The following is a 17,454-nucleotide window of genomic DNA, read 5'->3' as shown; positions in this document are numbered from 1 at the left end:
CTCTCTCTCTCTCTCTCTCAAAAATAAATAAATAAACACTAAAAAAAAAAGATGCATTATGGAATGAGGCCAACAGGGTCTTCTTTATTTTAAACCTGGCAACACTATTACGCCCTCATGGTTCTGCATTTATTTGCATTGTCTTCTTTCCTGGGCCAACACATGTGTTTGCTCACATCTGGGAAAAGATGAAAAACTCCCTCGATCTGGGTCTGTAATAGATTCCTAGGGCTGCCACCGCAGATCAAGTGAACTAAACAACCGAAACTTACATGGTCAGAGTTCTGGAGGCTGGAAGTCAAAGATGAAGATGCCACTGGCATTGGTTCCTTCCGAGGCTATGAGGAGAATCTGCTCTGGGCCCCCCTCCTGGGTTCTGGTGTTCTCGGGCCATCTGTGTGGCACTCCTTGCCTCGCAAAAGCATTACCCCATCTCTGCCTTTATGTTCACATGACCCCTCCCTGTATGTGTCCGTGTCCAAATTTCTTCTCTTCATAAGGACACCAGCTATATGAGATTAAGGAACCACCCACATATGAATTTGGGGGTGGGGTGTACACAATTCAACTTCTAACCGACGCGGCTTGAAATCAACTGACCTAATGCTAGTCAGTAAAATAAACTGAGGCTTATCTCTTTCATTAGTTAAATCAGGATAGACTATTTGAGTATCTGAAACATAAGATGGAAGAAAACACAGCTCTTGGGAGAAGCAGAACTCTTCAGGACACTTGCTTTCAACAGAAATAAAAGTTATTTATTAGGTTTTATGGTTTAATAAAAAGTGGCTTATCGTGATTTGTAAAGCATTCTGAAATCTTTAGTTGGGCATTTCAAAATGTAGGTTGATTATATCCATATTTAGAGAGAGAAAAATTATATTAGTCAAGCCCAAAGGACATGCAGAATTTGTAACCAAAGTTTATTTGGATATTTCCAGTAATTGCTAGCATATAATAGCTTCAACTGGATTTAAATAAAATTCTGATCATCTCATAGCAATTATTGCATAGGAAGAAAATTATTTATTGCAAGGCCTAATAGGCAGAGGCAGAATATATTCTGCTGTGGATAGACACTGCAGTGCAAACAGGCAGCTTTTTTTTAAAGCATGTATGTCTATGTGTTCAATGTAAATGCATGTAAATAGCTCAATTTTAACATTTTATTATTGTTCAAACAGTTTGCCAAGGAATACTCCGTAAATAATTTAAAGCTCTCCAAGAACATTTCTTTCTTCTAGTTTTTTACTGGTTATAATTTGGCACTCTAGATCCTTCTGGTTATAGGGCCTGGCTCTATCTAATCTAAAAATCTCGTTTAGAAACATGCTTTATTATTTTTTTTAAAAAATCACCAACACTGTTCTTTCCAATATTTGTTTATAAAACATCCCAGCTTGTAAATATCTAAAGAGGAATTCAAAGGCAACTTCACCCTCCCAGTGTATTCTAACACGCACTGGTTTTCATGCATTTGCTAATATTCAGGGAGAGGAACGCAAGAGAAAAAGCTCCCTTGTACTGGCAGGGCTCCATCATGTACCATGTTGTTACTCCTTGCTAGACTCGGAATTAGGCCTGCTGAAGAATTACAATGGAAGTAAAGGGCATAGTTGCTTCACTACTTAAATCACTATTCTATTAATTCATGTATGCACATCTAACCTAATTCCAAAAAGACTTTAAGGAAACTCCACACCCAAAAAACAAATAATCCAGTGGAGAAATGGGCAGAAAACATGAATAGACACTTCTCTAAAGAAGACATCCAGATGGCCAACAGGCACACGAAAAGATGCTCCATGTCACTCCTCATCAGGGAAACACAAGTCAAAACCACACTGAGATACCACCTCACGCCGGTCAGAGTGGCTAAAATGAACAAATCAGGAGACTATAGATGTTGGCGAGGATGTGGAGAAACGGGAACCCTCTTGCACTGTTGGTGGGAATGCAAACTGGTGCAGCCGCTCTGGAAAAGTGTGGAGGTTCCTCAAAAATTAAAAATAGATCTACCCTATGACCCAGCAATAGCACTGCTAGGAATTTACCCAAGGGATACAGGAGTGCTGATGCATAGGGGCACTTGTACCCCAATGTTTATAACAGCACTCTCAACAATAGCCAAATTATGGAAACAGTCTAAATGTCCATCAACTGATGAATGGATAAAGAAATTGTGGTTTATATACACAATGGAATACTACGTGGCAATGAGAAAGAATGAAGTCTGGCCTTTTGTAGCAACGTGGATGGAACTGGAGAGTGTGATGCTAAGTGAAATAAGTCATCCAGAGAAAGACAGATACCATGTTTTCACTCTTATGGATCCTGAGAAACTTAACAGAAGACCATGGGGGGAGGGGAAGGAAGACAAAAGTTAGAGAGGGAGGGAGCCAAACCGTAAGAGACTCTTAAAGACTGAGAACAATCTGAGGGTTGATGGGGGGTGGAAGGAGGGGAGGGTGGGTGATGGGCATTGAGGAGGGCACCTGTTGGGATGAGCACTGGGTGTTGTATGGAAACCAATTTGACAATAAATTTCATATTAGAAAAAAAGGAGGGTCCTTGTGACAATGTGACAGCAGCAGTGAAGAGCAGCTTTTATTACTCCATCCTCCAGGGCCATCATGAGCCTTGGTGCTCATCTAATTAAGTTTCTAAAACGTGGACACATTTGTCAGAAACTTCCCTTTTAATATCTAGCAGCCGGCACTACATGGGTGGGAGAGTTCCCAACAGAGCCTCCAACCATCACAGTGGGCTTTGTCGTAAGCATGGCAGTGCCGGTGTGGGTCTGCTGAACATCAGCCCCGCACGTGCAGATGTCCAAGGGTTAGCACACGCCTGATGGCCGCAGAAATTCCAAAGCATCTGAGAAATGAACAATAAGGATGAACGGAGACCGTGGGCTTAGTGTAGCAAAGCATTTCCCAGGCTTGCGGGGAGACAAGAGTCTCAGAGGAGGCATGGAAAGAGAAAGATAAGAAAAATGGACGATTTGATGTCCTCGAGGTTAAATCAGTTAGCTGTACTAAAATACTGGATTCCCAAAGTTCCCCAGGAGCCAACGGAATCCAAGCTTTCATAGCTCACCTTGGCAGATGAGTGCTGGGATGGGGCTGAAGATGAAAATGACCCTCTAAAGCTCTTTGAGGGATATTCATTTGAATCCTTTTACTTTGGTTCAGGCAGTAGAATCAGCTCTCGCTGGATCTGCATCATTGATGCTACGTCTCAACAGAAGTTAGCAGAACCTTGCCGGTTTCTCAGATTTCTGCCAGCATGGGGGTTCAGAGGGCTTTGTTATTACAGACTGGCCCGCAGCAGCAATTCCTTCCATGCTGGAATGTTCTTGCACATGCTTGCTTCTAACTTCTCTTTCTAGAGCAGTAGCTTTGCCAAGATGCTTATTGTTTTTCAAGAGTATCTACCAGGGAAACCTCAGAAGCCATGGGCTTCAACCCATCAAAATGTTTTAACAACATGTTTTTCTTTGGGAAAAGTAAAACTCATGCATGAAGTTCAGCCATGCATGATAAGTCGGTGACTCTGGAATGGCAGAAAGTATCTGCTGAAGTAGCAAGCACTGTCTTTCCGGAACTGTTCAGCCCCAGTGGCTTGGATGGAGTCCTGACAGAAGACAGCATTTCTTTCAGGAGGGGAAGTGGAATTGAGTTTCAGCCCCCAGCACATGCTTATGAAGAAACACTGAGTCGTGACATGACAATGGGTACAAAGCTTTGCCAAGAAAGGAAACTTCTTGACATTCTGAAGAGGTTACCTGCCTCTGATGTTTACACACGAGGCTCACATAGAAATTTTCCATGTTGCCCAGATGCATAAAATGGGAGACATCCGGCATCTGTCAGAAGCAGTGTTTTGGAGTGGCTTCCAACATCAGAAGAGGCAGGAGCATGTTGCAGTGGACGATGTCATGGGACAGAGGTATGCTGTCATTTTCTTTCTGGTTTAAGCCATCAATCACCTCAGCCTTTTGCATGTGGCCGAAATTCCTTGGCAATGAGATAAGCCACCAAAGAGGGTTTGTGTTGGGGCAAATACAAATTTCAGTAAAATCCAATTCTTTTGAAATCATGAAATGGACGCATAATGTGCACAGCACAAGGTGCTGCTTTAGTTCTGTTGGCCTCGTGCTCCCATTGGCACGGCCTTCATGCCCAGAAGCGCCATGATGTTTTCCATCACACGTATTGAGTCCTTTCTCTCAATATGAAAGTAGGGATGGGGGTTCATAACCATAATGGCAAGGCACATTTTCAATTATTTAACTTACCCCAAAACGGTCCTACACATCATAATATCTGATAATAATAGTTTTACCTTTAATGACCCATATTAGTTTGGTGTGAACCATCATTTTAATAGCACTGTAAACTTAACGACGATATTCTTCCATGAGGACAATTCTCCACTTAGAGAAATGAAAACAAAACAAAAAAAAATGAAAACAAAACAAAAAAAGGAACTGAGGTCTAGTTCTATTTTAGCTAAGAGTGCAAAAGAAATGTGACAATAATCTTGAAGGGTGTACCTTTAAGAAAATACGCTGAGGCTGAGAGTCTTGACCTCACATTGAACCAAAATTGATGCCTCTCAGCTTCGGTAATGTATTTTCTTAAATAAACAAGATCACATATACCTCATGAGCATAGCTACAAGGAAGTTTTAGAATCAAGACAGAAGGAAGATCAGTAGCATCACGGAGGATTAAGAGACCCTTTTCTTGAGTCAGCTTTGCAATCTGTTTGCCAAACGCTTGCAGGGGAACTTTGATGAACCCAAACCCGAATATCGCCAACAATATGGGTCACCAAGAGGAGTAATCCGAAATCCCATCTTGAGGCCACTTCTGTTGTTAGCATTCCAACAAGTAAAACTGCACATTTCGGAGGTGAGGGACGAGAGTGATGGCATTCACACGGATTTTACTGCATTCACACGTACTCCAAGAAAGGTACTGCTAAATGCTTACAAGTTCTCACTCTTCAAACCCTCGTGGCTCTCTGAGGCGCTACTCTAGTGATCTCCACTTTACAAAGCTCAAAAGTTCTACATTCACAGAAAGGCTTTCTCTCATGTTCACGTTCGAAAAATTCCCTAACATGTGATCCTATCACCTGGGAACGTGGACTAGGCATACATTTTTTTTTTTTTCAAGAAAATAACTGTTAAGTACACTAAGACCACTCTTGTTAAGTACACTAAGACCTCTCTTCCTAGCCACGTTATAAACAAGAATATCCACCTTCCTAACGGTCACTCACGTATTTTGCCCTTTTATCAATTTTTGTTAAATGCCATTTTAATGATGACCTATAGGTATTGTAAGATGCTGAACCACTTCCAAATCAAGGGACAGAACTGAAATATGGTCATAGAATTTTAGGAGGGTAATGGTTCCTGGATTCTAATGCTCTAATTTGGCTACTCCACGTGTGTGAAATTGGATGATCCGTGGAGTCCCTTGTTCCGCACGTGCGTACTGGGACCTGCCCACGGTGTGAGCCCTCTGAGAGGCCCTGCTCCACCACACTCGGTTAGCACTTTTGCTACCATGCTGGATAATGGTGATTTCGTCTTGAGAGGCGGGCGTGCTGCTAACAAGGATGCTCACCTGTGACCAGCTCCCGGATCTCCAGGTCGGTGGTCTTGCGGAGTAACCTCACCAGTGCTGGGATGCCGCCGCAGTTTTTCAGGGCAATCTTGTTATCGTCATTGGCCTTCCCATACACCAAGTTTCTCAAGGCCCCACAGGCACTACGGTGGACCTCCGTCATCCGATGATCCAGCAGGTCTACCAGGAGCTGGATGCCCCCTTGTCTCCTTATCTGCAAGAGCACAGGGAACAACTTTTGCCTTAGAGAGTCAGAAGCGGTCGCCACGTAAACTAAAACAGGTTTTTTCCCCGTGAAGCGGTTGCTACAATGCATTCCACTGAACTGAATTAAAGCCCACAAAGGAAAAAGCGAGCAAACCCGTGTTCTCCTTAGATGCGATTGCCTCACTTTGATGAATACCCCAGCGGTAAAACGTCAAACATACTTCCTTTCGAGTTCTAGATTTTAAGAAAGGTGATTGTAACTTCATAATGGGTGGACATTTCTCTATAAAAAATATGGCACATACTCATTGCATGAAGTAGATAGGAGGACGAAAGATGTTTCTCACTCCTGAGACTTAATTACATTTAACCTCTGTCTTAACGGGCTGTGGGATTGATGTGCAAAATGTTAAAACTAGGCTTAATTGGAAAATTCTCTCAGCATTTCAAAGGAACCAGAAGTAAATGAGAAACCAGAACGGACACAAGGACTCTCATCTAAGCAGCTCGGGAAAGTAAGAAAGTCACAATTAGAGCCGGTCGGAACACTAAGGCCAACGCATGTCATGCTTAACTCAGGTATTAGATTGATTAACAAAGTCACATTAAATTCTGATGTTCTTGTTAGCCAAAATAGTTTTGATTTCTTTCAAATAAGTACATGGAAAAAAAAAACTCCTTGCAATATGTTTCTAGATGAGTCTTCTCGCTGTCCTTTAAGTTTTAGTCCGATTTTTAAATTAAAACAGAAACAAATGGGTTTGTTAACAGACAGACTGTTTCATGGAGTTTTCATTAGCAAAGCTGTATTTGAATATTTCTGCATTTATATGGAAAAAAGAACACAGCTCCTTCAGTAATACTGTCTTCTTTTTCTGAATTCAACGTCCCTCAGGGATTGAAAAATTATGGTTTGGCACGAACCATTATAATTTGGCACTTTCCCTATTCAGTTGTCTTATCACAGAAAACTCATTCATCCCACAGATGTGCCGAGCACATGGCTAAACCCCCGCCCTTTCAAAGGTGTGAAAATGTGACTTTCTTTGTGAAGCTACTCCACCCACACTATTTAAAACTGCACCCTGATCCGTACCCCTCCCCGATCCAGTTCTTGTTTTCCCTTAATCCGTTATGGAATTCTTCATATCCCTTGTCAGGTTCTAACTTCTTTATTATGTATCTTGTTGGGGACTGTCTGCTAGAATCTTGGTTCTTGGAGGGCCAGTCTGCTTTTTTTTTTCCTTTTCTTTCTCAGTATTTATTTATGAAGGTTTTTTTAAAAAAATGTTTATTTGTTATTTTTGAAAGACAGAGAGAGACAGAGCATGAGCTGAGGAAGGGCAGACAGAAGAGGGGGAGACACAGAATGTGAAGCAGACTCCAGGCGCTGAGCTGTCAGCCCAGAGCCCAACATGGGGCTTCAAGTGAGAAACCGCGAGATCATGACCTGAGCCGAAGTCGGAAGGTCAACCGACTCAGCCACCCAAGCACCCCAATATTGATTTATTTATTTTGAGAGAGAGAGAGAGAGAGAGAGAGAGAGAGGGAGAGTGGGGGAGAGGGAGGGACAGACAGAGAGGAAGAGAGAGAATCCCAAGCAGGTTCCATGCTGCCAGCGCAGACCCTGATGTGGGACTCGATCTCATTATCTGCGAGATCATGACCTGAGCTGAGATCAAGAGCTGGACACTTAACCAACTGAGCCACCCAGGTGCCCCGGGGCAAGTCTGTTTTTGTTCACTGAGGGATCTCTTACCCTACCCCAAGTGCAGTGCCAGGCACATAGCACATGTTCAACAAATATTTGTCGAGTGAATGAGGAGGGAGACTCTATTACCTGCGACAGCAGAGTTTCTCAGATTTGTTGGAACTTGACTTTTCGAAACTGAGTAATATCCCTCATTTAAGGGTGGGGGGCGAATAAACAAAACGCTTTCTGTGTACAAATGTCTCCAGTGGCTACCGCAGCTCATTATACCAGCTTAGAGATAAAATGAGGGTATGCATCATTCACAGGAAGTGGGCCATCAGATAAATCCGAATATGCTGTAGGAATTACTTTCATCCACCAACAAAACGAAAACAGGAAAAGCTGCAATTCCCCCAGAACTCCTGGCCTCAAAGTCCCTAATCTGGGAAACGAATACGGTGTTTCACATATGTCATGTCTCGGCAGAGCAGGACCAGGGACAGGAGAGGGAAGGACATGGGACAGGGCTGTTAGGGAGGGCATTAGCTTCTGTGACGTTCCTGCACAGCTGGTGGTAGTCGGTACAACCCAGGGAAAGTGGCCAAGCATGTCAGTGGGTCCACTACAAATGCGAGAAGGAAGCAGCAAACAACTTTCCCCTGACGTACGGTTTTACCAGTGCTTGCTTGGTGCCCACTCAAGAGAGATAAAGTTTGTAATCACTGTGACCATGTCCCGTACATGCATCTGGGTTACAGCCACACCCACTGTATCATAATATTTCAGAAAGGATATGCCATTTGTACAAAAGTTTAAGCTATAAGTATTGTTTTCTCTATGTGTGTGTATTTGCATGTGTGCGCTTTCCTTTAAACTTATTTGGGTTTAATGATCTTAATAATGATGAAACCATTAAAAAAGAGTTAATAAAGCCATTTCTACAACTGACTGGTTATAATTAAAAGCAGTTGGTGTAGCAAATCTATCTATCTATCTATCTTTATATTTTAGCTATATTGTATAATTAGTATTTAATTTTTAACATATTTCCCATTCATACAACTTAGTGAGTTAAGCTATTCAAATATTATTCCAAAGCATTAAAAAGGAAAAAGAATTCAAAACAAATGCAATACCAATGCTTAATGGTTCCATGCGAACACAATGTTTTCGGTGTGGCCCTAATTAATGCCATAGTTCTAAATTTATAACGAAGTCTTAAGTTTTATTTTCATCTACTTAGAGAAACACAAATGAGATGATAAGCTTTTTCTTTTGCTCTTATTTATTTTTTTTGGCGGGGGGCCGGGGGGGGGGCGGTCACCAGATGGTACACATAAAAAGCTCTTGTTTTCTTGTGTTGAATTTTATCTAAGAATTTTGGAATCCTGAAGTCAAACATTAGTCAGAACTGAGTTCACACACATGAAATGTGATGGTCAGGCCCTTGGTTCTGCCTCCTCCTGTTGTCTCCCACATCCCAAAAGGACCAGGAAGGAAGCGAGAGGTGGACTTTGAGTTCTCTTGAAGGGTCTCTATCCATGGCAGGACTTCTGGGTGCTGTGGATGGCTGTGGATGGGTCTGGGTGCTGTTCTCTACACTTCCCCCCTGCTTTGTCTTTCCCCTGTATCCTGCCTCCCATCAACTTCTCCTGGCACCCGATTCTTCTTGTTTCTGCTTGTACCCAACCTTAAATTCTTATAAGACTCCAGATAAACCTATGTTAAACACTAATAAAGTACAAGTTCCCTTTGAAAAAACGGTCGGAGGAACTCTCTTCTTCGAAATGACACTTGTATTTCCTCTCCCACTAAATGGCCAACAATCTCTTTTCCATGTATGCTCCCCACTGGGCACTCCACACCCAGCAGGCAGAGGCCTTTGTTCTGGCCCCCCCACTGTCATTCCAGGCCAGTTCACTGTCTCCCCTTTCTCACTCCATCATCTTCATGGAGAATTCTTCCAAAGTCTACATTTAATATTTACTAAAATAGGGCTCATAAAATGTCATACCATATCATACGTATCTGATATATGTAAAATAGAATAAAATAAAATGCACAAGAAGAACATCTGCCACATGGAAGGGAGTTAGGAACTATTTATCAGATGAATGGAAGAATAGTGTGCTAGGTCGTCACATGGTAGCTTCCTTCTCCCTCTTATTTTTGCTAATATAGAATAGACATTATTTTTAGAGCAGTTTTGCACTCAGAGTAAAACTGAACAGTAAGTACAGAGAGTTCCCATGTGCCACCTGCCCCCACACATACACAGGCTTCCCCTTTGTAAAACTTACTGAGTAGCAATGATGACCCTACACTGACACATCACAATCACCTGAAGCCAATGGTTTAATTACAGTTCACTCTCGGTGTTGTAGGCGCTGTACATTCTGTGGGTCTTGACAAATGTATAATGACACGTACCCACCATTACAGTATCATCCAGAATGATTTCACTGCCCTAAAGTGCTCTGTGCTCCACCAATTCCTTCCTTCCTTGCCCTAACCCCCGAAACCACTGACTATTTTTTAATTTTCTCCATGGTTTGGCCTTTTCTAAAATATCACAGCTTTAGTATCGTTTGGTATCTAGCCTTTACAGATTGGCTTCTTACAGCCAGTAATACACATTTAAGATTGTTCTCATGTCTTTTCATGGCTTGACAGCTCCTTTCTTTTTAGTGTTGAATAATACCCCGTTGTGTGGATGTACCACACTTCATATATCCACTCACCCGCTAAAGGACATCATGGTTGCTTCCAAGTGTTGGCAATTATGAACGAAGCTGATATACACAATCATTTGCATGTTATTGTGTAGACATAACTTTTCAAATCCTTTGGGTGAACACCAAGGAGCAAAATTGCTGGGTCATCTACTAGGAGTATGTTTAGTTTTGTAAGAAACTGATAAACTGTCTTCCAAAGTGGCCGTACCATTTTGCATCCTACTAGAAACGAATGAGAATTCCTGTTCCACATCCTTGTCAGCACTTGGTATCGTCAGTTTCTTGGCTTTTGGCCATTCTAATAGACTGTGGTGGTATTTCATTGTGTTTCCTTCTCTTGCAAGGCTGACCCGTGATTCAGATTTACTTACATCAATACAAATAACTGAATAAAAACCAACAATGTTGAATAAAGGGAAAGCAATAGCTCGAGTTAGACCTGGAATAAATTTCCTATCTGCTTCTTTCCTGAATTTAACAGATTCAAAGAATGACCGGAAAGGCCTTTTGATACATAACCTGAGTAGACAATCTTAAATTCATTTCTTAAATGATTCTCTGCTAGATGGTCCACGTTGGTCAATTGTTCCTACGATAATAGCTCTTATTTATTTTTATGCTTTGCTGTAAACTTCAGGGATCTAGACTGAGAGATCAGTCTACAAGAAGTAAGGAAGATGGATGCCGATGAACCCCACGGCAGGAGAAATAAAAAGATCACCTCATCAAACAAAGCAAAACTATGCCCTCTGCCTGTCCTTTCAGGTTGTTTAGAGAGCGGGCATTCTTCAGCCTGACACAGACAGTCTCTTGAGGATGAAAGCTGGGATGTGTTTGCACAGAATCAGTGAAGCTCACCCAGTGTGTATCAGGGAGAGTGAAGACAGCCTCCACACCTCTGCCATACAATAACCCACTGTTTTATAGTGTTTTTACAATTTAAACTCTAGAACTAAAAGTATCTAAAAATCATAAAGAGTAGGATGCAATGGTTTTCCCCCTTGTCCTCTCATTACAAGGCAGACTATATATAAGCCTTTTAAATCAGGAAGCAAATGGATGAGCAATTAAAGAAAAGAAAAATGCAGGTAATGCGATATCACCCATTGTAAAAAAATGGGGCCTTGCCACTTAATGAATTTGTTACTCTTGATATTCTCTGCATTTATTGAGAATAAACTATATTTACCAAGGAATCAGCTATTATCATTAAAATGACATCAACATCAATGAATAATTTAGAACATATCCAATTACAGCAGTGTTTGCAAGCTCATGACAGTTTTTGTAGAATGATAATGATGATGACGTATAGTGGGTTAAATAGTACTTTAACAGAGAATGGAATTCCTCTTGGGGGTTCCTATCTTCATTTAGAGAAATACTATGAAAAGTTGCTTCGAGGATAGCAAGACCCTCAAGGATGGGTTATAGTTGTTCTTGGCAATATGAGATTGCTCACCCACCCTGCAAATGAAATGGAAGGAATTTGGAATTAGCTGGGAGAAGGAGGAAGAGGTTGGAGTAAGTAGCCTTTTTTTTTTTAACCTATTGGTGGTAAGATGCTCAAACAGCTGAGAACCTGGGTAGACATTTCCATACCTCTCAAGGATCTGCTTGGTTTTAAGCAAAGTAGATATATCTTTGGGCTTCTGGTTTAGTTCTAAGAGAAACTAAGCTGGACCTGAAACGCAAAGTAAATTTAAATAATGGACTGCAGAATTATAATATATAGTACCTCCTCTCGCTTCAGATATTTATAAGCAATCAACTCACCACGTCTGAGAAATGGTTTACCAAAAGCTGACTACAAAGAGGAACCTCGGGCTTGGTGATTTTAGTAAATTTTTAATTAACTGTTATTTTTCAGTGGTGTTCATTTAAACAATAAAAATGGATATAGTTGTTTTATATTCCCTATTAATGTTTAGAAATTAAATAATTTTCTCTGCTTAAAAAGCTACTGGAAGAGGGGCACCTGGGTGGCCCAGTTGGTTGAGCGTTTGACTCTTGATTTTGGCTCAGGTAATGGTCCAAGGGTCCTGGAATCAAGCCCAATGTCGGGCTCTGCCCTGAGTATGGAGACTGCTTGGGATTCATTCATTCTCTTCCTCTCTCTCTCTTTCTCTTTCCATTCCTCCCTTCCTCCCTCCCGCCCCCTCTCCTTAACTCTCACTCACTGGCTCTCTCTCCCTAAAGTAAAAAAAAAAAAAAAGTAAAAAATAAAAAAGCTACTGGAAGATACAAAGTTTGTGGATCTAAAACCAGAAGCTTACCCAGAGGTACCTGAAATTCACTTTTCAATTTTAATATAGGAACTGCAAAGTTATCAGTTTGTAAAATACATATTTTACCTCACCGGATTCCACCCCTAACCTGGATAGCAAAGTCAGGTAACCGATCAATGTTTCCACAGAGTTGAACTGATGTGTGTACGTGTAGTTGATTCTGAGCAAGACAGAAGTACAACTGATAAAGGCTAAAATCTTTTTTAGTGTTATGGTGGAAATTATTTTTGAGAATTTTGAGAGAAAATACATCTCTGCAGTCGTGCAAAGTGATCTAGTTTCTCCATTCAGTAGCTGAACCAAGATGGATTATGTTTCTTTTTAAGTTATGTTTTAGGGAGCAAGTGTATTGCAGTGTTTGGAGGGGGTGCTGGCTTTGAGGCGGAAGCAATAAGGTTCAAATCGTTCTACTTCTCTTCCACCTGTGTCCCCTGAGGCAAGTTCCTTAAATGTCTGTAAAACGCGAACAAAATGTGAACCTGTCTCATGGGGTTGTTTTCAGGAGTAAATGAAACTTCAAGTGTGAATTATTTAACAAAGAGTTCAACAAATATTATCTGTCAGGGAACCACCCACTGTATTACCTTGTTAAAGGATATTCTTAATGGACTTATTACCTGGTCAATATATGAATTAACTTAATAATATAATGACATAACATATGATAGAATCAGTGAAAGGTATACAATTCAGAGTGATAGCTTCATAAATTTTATTTAGTGTGCAGACTGTTTATTATCTACCAGATCATTAATCCAACCTGGTGTATAACTAATGAGATTTAAAAAGAAATATATTTACTCTGAAACTCTATTCTGTAGTCATTTAAAAAATACCACAGGGTGCTGCATCATTACCATACATATGACATATCTTGCTAGGTACATTTTCAAGGTAAGTACAGGAATTAATCTATATTTGAAAAAGAAGAGAAGTGCAATGGTTTGTCTTGTTATGGTAAATTAACTGACCAAAAAAAGGCATTTAAAAATAATTATGAGGTGACACTAGTCACTGGGAAAAAGAAGGTATTTTTCTGAAATACAGAGAGAATTATTAAGCACAAAGAGAGAAAGACCATCTTTTGATTCAACAGATCAATTTCTAACGAACAGATTAAAAAAAATGATGCAACCAGTAACAAAAGATCCAACCAGTAGCAAGAGAAATGACTGAGAAGGTTCTAGGCGCATGTAGATTTCCCGAGTGCTACTCCCCTGCCGTGGTACAGGGCGGGCAGTGGTTTTGGTTTTGACTCCACCTGTGTCTAGCAGGAAACTATTTGGTTTTTGAAAATCATATGGAAAATATAAAGAAGTCTACAAATACACTGTCACTGTTACTTGAATTCCCTTATGCTTCCCATTGTAAAGCCTCCACACATTTCGAGAGTCTTTGTCCCCTGTACAGATTTCCAAACCCAGGTCCCATCCTGTTCAATGTGTCCTCAGCAGGTACTGAGGACCATCACTGAGGCAACCGCCTATCCCTATAACAAAATGAACATTTCCGAAGGGTGATTCTGAACATTTTTCCCTTTTTTTGCTATCCTCAATTCTAGAGAAGTCGCTGATATTGTCTCAGTTATGGACTGGTAATCGGTTCCTGTCCATAACTCTGGTTAAAGAAAACCATTTCTCATGAAAATCTCTGAAATGACCTATTTTGTAGCAATTCAACATTCTGACTCCTCATCATGCTCATGATCCTGTTATTTAAAGAGATAAAAGAAAGAGGGGGAAAAGACCTTTATTTTAGTCTGAATGGGAATCATGATGGCACACAGTGACGCATTTTACAGGACACTTTAAAAAAATCACAAGACACCACAAACATTACATTACCACAGTCCTTGGCCCTTTCCATCCCTTTTTTTGCTAACTGATCACGAACACTGAACTTCTCTAGTCATTTCCCTGTCTCAGAATGAAATGCAGTCAGTCGAAGCGGATGGACATCAGGATCCTGTATTGAAAATCTTGCTGCCCACCAAGGAAGCCAGTGCGGAGGCCAAAGGGGTCTCAGAACTGTCCATCTGGAAGCCGACGCTGACCTTCTGCACAAACTCAACTCGGTTCTGACAACTGGTGTGTGCAAAAGGCGGGCCTCCACATCCCTTTCTAAGAGCCCCCAGGAAAGGCCCTTACTTTTCTTTTTTTTTTTTTTTTAACAAGAAAGAATTTCAAGCGATTCCACAAATTCCTTTCCTGAAGACCCCACTCAGGCACACTCACCATGTTCCAAATAAGTCTAATGGCTTCTATTATCTGGCATGATGTTTGTGCTTGCCCTTGTAGATATGGAATACAATCTCACAAAGTAGCAGGAATCACAAAGGATGCCTGAAATAAAAATCTCCTTTACTGTGCTCCAAACTGAACTCAATCAACATAATTTCATGAACCACAATGCTACGTTCACACAGTGTTCAGCATGTCAAAGAGTATTTTAGATGAGCACATATAAATTCTGAAAACACAAACCCCGCAAGGCAGAGATTCAACTTGGCTATTTGGAACTTGGCTGAATTATGAAAATATCTTAGAATGTGACTAGAAGAAGCCCACAAAAATTACCCCCCAAACTTTCACTGTTGTAGTGATTAGACAGTCCCTCATTAAAGAACATTTATGGAGTGGACTGTCGGGAGTTGGGGCCGGGGGTGGACGAGTTGAACGAAGCCCCTCCCTCAAAGGAGCTCACATACCTGTACGAGAATTGGAAGGTGAGGATGTAGCAATTTTCTAGTAATAATCTGGATCCTTAAAGATGATCCACCAACATGTATAAGGTTTAAGCCCCTCAAAAACTGGGATCCTCTCCAGGGATAAGAATCATAAAGAAGAAATAGCAGGAGAAAAAGATGGGGGTGTGCAGTCTGAGTACTGTGGTCAGGCGACACTCGAGCAGGGACCAAAGGCCATGAGACGGTGACAGCAGGTGCCAAGCAAGAGCAAGGAGACCAGGGTGGCCGGAGTACAGTGAAGGCGAGAGAGGAGATGAGAGTGCTTGCCAGGCAGGGCAGGGTTAGGTCTGGGAGGCGTTAGCTGCCGTAAGAGCATTGGGTTGACCTTGAGGAACATGAGACCGAGAGCGTGACTGAACACATCTGTATGTGACATGTAGAGAGCGCACTGTCCCAAAGGCAGAAGCAGGGACACCAGGTAGGGATCACCGAGATGGTCCGGATTCAAGAAACACGGTAGCTTTGGATAGGAGTAATGAGAGCCCAAGGGCTAAGAAATGGTCAAATTCTAGATCCAATTTTGCAGGTAGAGCAAAAAATATCACTGAAAGCATCATGACCTACTAAGATTTTTGGCCCTTAATTATAATAAGCAGGTATGTGGGTAATCAGCACACAGTAGATTTTGGTTGACTGACAGATGGCAAAGCATTTATGAGAGACACAGCCCCTCGTTTAAATTTGTTTCACTGGCATTATAAAAGCACACATTTTAAAAATTGCTGTTCTTTTGTTACTGCAAACAGAAAATAATATGTTTCTAAAATATAAAATTATGCTAAATACATACCCACAATAGAAAAATTATTTTGTACCTTAGATAGCCCGTGGTTATAACAAATAATGAGCATTAAAATAAATGTAATATATTCCCTGCAAAGGAGTTATGATAGATGTGTAGAGAAAACTCTCCTATGCATTTATTTTATTTTTAAGTTAAACATTTAAATTTTTGACAATTTAAACTGTATCAAGTAATTTTTTTGAGGAACCTCCACACTGTGACCCAGCAATAGCACTGCTAGGAATTTACCCAAGGATACAGGAGTGCTGATGCGTAGGGGCACTTGTACCCCAATGTTTATAGCAGCACTCTCAACAATAGCCAAATTATGGAAAGAGCCTAAATGTCCATCAACTGATGAATGGATAAAGAAATTGTGGTTTATATACACAATGGAATACTACGTGGCAATGAGAAAGGCAATGAAATATGGCCTTTTGCAGCAACGTGGATGGAACTGGAGAGTGTGATGCTAAGTGAAATAAGTCATCCAGAGAAAGACAGATACCATATGTTTTCACTCTTATGTGGATCCTAAGAAACTTAACAGAAGACCATGGGCGGGGGGGGGAAGGAAGAAAAAAAAAAAGAGAGGGAGGGAGCCAAAACATAAGAGACTGTGAAAAACTGAGAACAAACTGAGGGTTGATGGGAGGTGGGAGGGAGGGAAGGGTGGGTGATGGGGATTGAGGAAGGCACCTGTTGGGATGAGCACTGGGTGTTGTATGGAAACCAATTTGACAATAAATTTCATATTAAATAAATAAATAAATAAATAAATAAGACTGAAAATAAACAATGATATATGTTAAAAAAATAAACTGTGTCAAGTAAGACTTATTCTATTATACCTATAAAATTGCACAGAATATAAAATTCGCTTAAGACTTTTCTCGTCGCGCATATGTCTTTTCTGTTCTAGGTTATCAAGTCACCGATATGTTCCGAAGATGTACCTGCTCATCCACTCTTTGGTGGTAGTAACGGCTGATATTTACTGGCCTCAAAACTGGTTGGGGAAGGAATTTCCGTCTTGTTCGGCTCACCTGATATTTAGTAATACGCACTGTTGTATGTCCCTTGAGGATCTCGTGGACTAATAAAGGAGAAACTCACAGGAACATACAAGGTGCTGAGGAGCCCACAGGAAGTTCATGAAACCAGCCTCCTTGGGAAGTGGAGTGGGTTAGTTAGTTCTGGAAGGCAGAAGAGTTGAACTGATTTTAAGAAGTTTGAAAACTGGGCGGGGGGGGGGGGCGGGGGAGGTGCGCCCTGAAGGGCCCAGTTTGGCATCTGACTTTGGCTCAGGTCATGATCTCAAGGCTGGTGGGTTCGAGCCCTGCATCGGGCTCTCTGCTGT

At 41.2% G+C, this 17,454-nt stretch overlaps 1 protein-coding gene and 1 long non-coding RNA gene across 6 annotated transcripts in view; both read right to left on the bottom strand.

The window, feature by feature from the left end:
• The window catches only part of CTNND2 (catenin delta 2), a 942,188-nt gene that overhangs the window by 211,175 nt on the left and 713,559 nt on the right, over positions 1-17,454 (bottom strand). For all 5 annotated transcript variants that reach the window (XM_045441900.1, XM_045441910.1, XM_045441928.1 and 2 more), the window contains one exon: positions 5,642-5,855. In XM_045441900.1, coding sequence (XP_045297856.1) covers positions 5,642-5,855 — 214 coding nt within the window. The remainder of the gene's footprint in view (positions 1-5,641; positions 5,856-17,454) is intronic.
• LOC123578779 lies at positions 2,583-3,248 on the bottom strand. The gene is made up of 2 exons (XR_006702508.1): positions 3,100-3,248; positions 2,583-2,877 (listed from the first exon to the last, which is right to left on the bottom strand). It is a non-coding gene; the product is annotated as an uncharacterized LOC123578779 (long non-coding RNA).

Source organism: Leopardus geoffroyi, chromosome A1, assembly GCF_018350155.1.
Source record: "Leopardus geoffroyi isolate Oge1 chromosome A1, O.geoffroyi_Oge1_pat1.0, whole genome shotgun sequence".
Lineage (NCBI taxonomy): Eukaryota > Metazoa > Chordata > Mammalia > Carnivora > Felidae > Leopardus > Leopardus geoffroyi.
Note: the sequence above shows the minus strand (reverse complement) of the source record. Positions and strands in the feature narration are given on the sequence as shown.